Here is a 2500-nt window from a genome sequence, read left to right as displayed (position 1 = left end):
GCGTGGGACGGCCAGCACCTCCCCTTGACACCCCCACCTGCCCGACAGCGTCACCACCACTATCAACACCACCACCACCACCACCCTGACGCACGCCATCACCACCACCGTACCACCACCACCACTGTCACACCAACACTAAACGCCAACGCACCTCACTCACTATTGACCAGAACTGTGCCACTACTTCTACCGCTAGTCCTCCTCCTTCTCCTCCTCCTCCCCCTCCTCCTCCTCCTCCGCCTCCGCCTCCGCCTCCTCCTCCTCACGTGTCACGGCAACTCACGACTTTGTTTTCAGAAATGTTTAGCTGGAAGTGTGAGAAATACAGTAATGTTTCCTTGTTTTCCCAGGGGCCGCCGTGGTACAGTGGATCCATGCGTGCTTTGGAGTCCGAGGCACGGCCTTCTCATACGAAGGCTGTGTCCGAGGGGTCTCCAAGCGCACGGGTTCGAATCCTGTCCACGGTCTGAGTGCAGGTTGGGCTTCCTCACTCAGGGCAACGGTTTCCTAGCGGATGGGCTTTGAGATAGGAGGTATCCCAAAAAGTGTCTCCTTTAGCCCATAAATTTCCGTGAAAAGCCCACATGGTATAAATAAAAAAAAAAAAAAGACGTCGTGATGTGAGGGAGTAATTCAGCTGTGAATGGAGCGTATGGATGGTGTAAGGAGTGATAGAGGTGGCAGTATTGTAAGGTAAGGGAACGTGAAGGGAAGGGAAAGGGGAGAAAAAAATAAAGGTTAGTATAGTAATACATCTATTCTGGGTTGCTAATCACTCGAAATATTTCTACATGTTGTATGGCCACCTGCACTCTTTAAACTGCGTAGAAATGACAAAAATCTATTCCTTTTAACCCTTTCAGTATTAAGACGCATTTTTACCATGATTTTCGGGTGTGACTAGATGATTTTATTTGCATTAGGAAGGGTCTATGGAGGTTAGAAGATTAATGGCCACAGTCTTTACTATTCTTATCCCAACGTAAGTTTCTGAAGCTGTATAAAATCGCCAAAATAGTAACTAGAATGAATATGAAAACGCGTCCTGGTACTGAAGAGATTAATAACCTTCTTTCTTTTGCTGATGTTTTGTAAAGTATTCATTCATTACTTGTGTTGTTAACCCTTTCAATACTGTGGCACATATTTACCTTGAGATTTCTGTACGATTAGAGCATTTTATTGACATTAGGAAGGTTCTATGGAGGTCAGAAAATTAACGGCCACAGTTTTCACTATCTAAATCCCCCACATGAGTTTCTGAAGCTGTATAAAATCACCAAACGCGTCACGATAATGAAGGGCTTAATTGTTGCGCATTGCATTGGAAAGGACTAAGGAGAGTGGGGAAATGGGTGAAGGAAGTGCTAATGGTACGTGACGGGAAGAGAATAGATGAAAGAAGTGAAGTGAATGAGGTAAGGAGTTCAGGGTAGGGGTGAAAATTTTGGCAATGAGGGAAAAGAGGTGAAAGGGAGAAGGGTTGTGTGATTTGGCGCGTGGAAGTAGATGGTGTAGGGGGGGACTTTATTTTTCGTGGGGTTGAGAGGGAAAGAGAGTGTGTTTGAGTTAATTTTTTGTTAATATTTTGTTCCTCCCTTTTTTTCCTTTTCTTTTTTTTTTTTTCTTTTTTTTTTTTTTTTGCATGTCGTCTTTTGTTTTCTTTGCTAGTTGGTTACTGGGTAGTTTGTTTGCATTTGTGTTTATTCTATTACGTCTGTCTGTTTCGTCCCCCACTCTCTCTCTCTCTCTCTCTCTCTCTCTCTCTCTCTCTCAGGATATTTGCCCTGAGTGTGTGTCTATCGATCTTATCATTATCTATTCATGTTTTTATTTTTTCATTTCGTCTCCCTATCGCCTTTTGTCAGTCTATATTCACGTGTGTATATCTACTATATCACTGTATATATTTTGTTTTGTCTTTATCAATTACATTTTTTATCCTTTTCCATTTAAATTCATCTTTCGACCTCTATCTATCATTCTATTTGTATATCTATCTATTTATCTATCTATATTTTTTGTGTAAGATAGGAAAGCTGGCCAAGAGTAACAAAAAAAAAAAAGGACCCACTTAGTTGCCAGTTCCCTTGCAGCATCGAAAGAGTTAGCCGAAAGAAAGGGATAAATGTCTTGAAACCTCCCTCTTAAATGGGGTCAAGTCAAAGGAAGTTGGAAATACAGAAGCAGGCAGGGAGTTCCAGAGTTTACCAGAGTGTGTATCCCTATTACTCTCAATCATTATTATTTGCATTAACTCTCTCGTTTGTGTGTGTGTGTGTGTGTGTGTGTGTGTGTGAGAGAGAGATGCACACACACACACACACACACACACACACACACACACACACACACACACACACACACACACACACACACACACACACACACGAGGCAATGGTACAAAAAGGTGTTACTCCATTACCATTGATTTGCCCGAGTATGAATGATAAATAAGAGAGGATCCTTGACCTTACAATCATACATCTCTAACTTT

General features: G+C 42.4%; 2 protein-coding genes across 3 annotated transcripts in view; one reads left to right on the top strand and one right to left on the bottom strand.

Moving 5' to 3' along the window:
• The window catches only part of LOC123516863 (serine protease 42-like), a 7485-nt gene extending 7361 nt beyond the window's left edge, over positions 1–124 (bottom strand). The window contains exon 1 of the mRNA XM_045276573.1: positions 1–124. This exon is cut by the window's left edge and continues 97 nt beyond it. Coding sequence (XP_045132508.1) covers positions 1–99 — 99 coding nt within the window. The 5' untranslated portion in view covers positions 100–124.
• LOC123516867 overlaps positions 1–2500 on the top strand; it is a 130325-nt gene that overhangs the window by 121722 nt on the left and 6103 nt on the right. The window lies entirely within an intron of this gene.

Source organism: Portunus trituberculatus, chromosome 41, assembly GCF_017591435.1.
Source record: "Portunus trituberculatus isolate SZX2019 chromosome 41, ASM1759143v1, whole genome shotgun sequence".
NCBI lineage: Eukaryota > Metazoa > Arthropoda > Malacostraca > Decapoda > Portunidae > Portunus > Portunus trituberculatus.
Note: the sequence above shows the minus strand (reverse complement) of the source record. Positions and strands in the feature narration are given on the sequence as shown.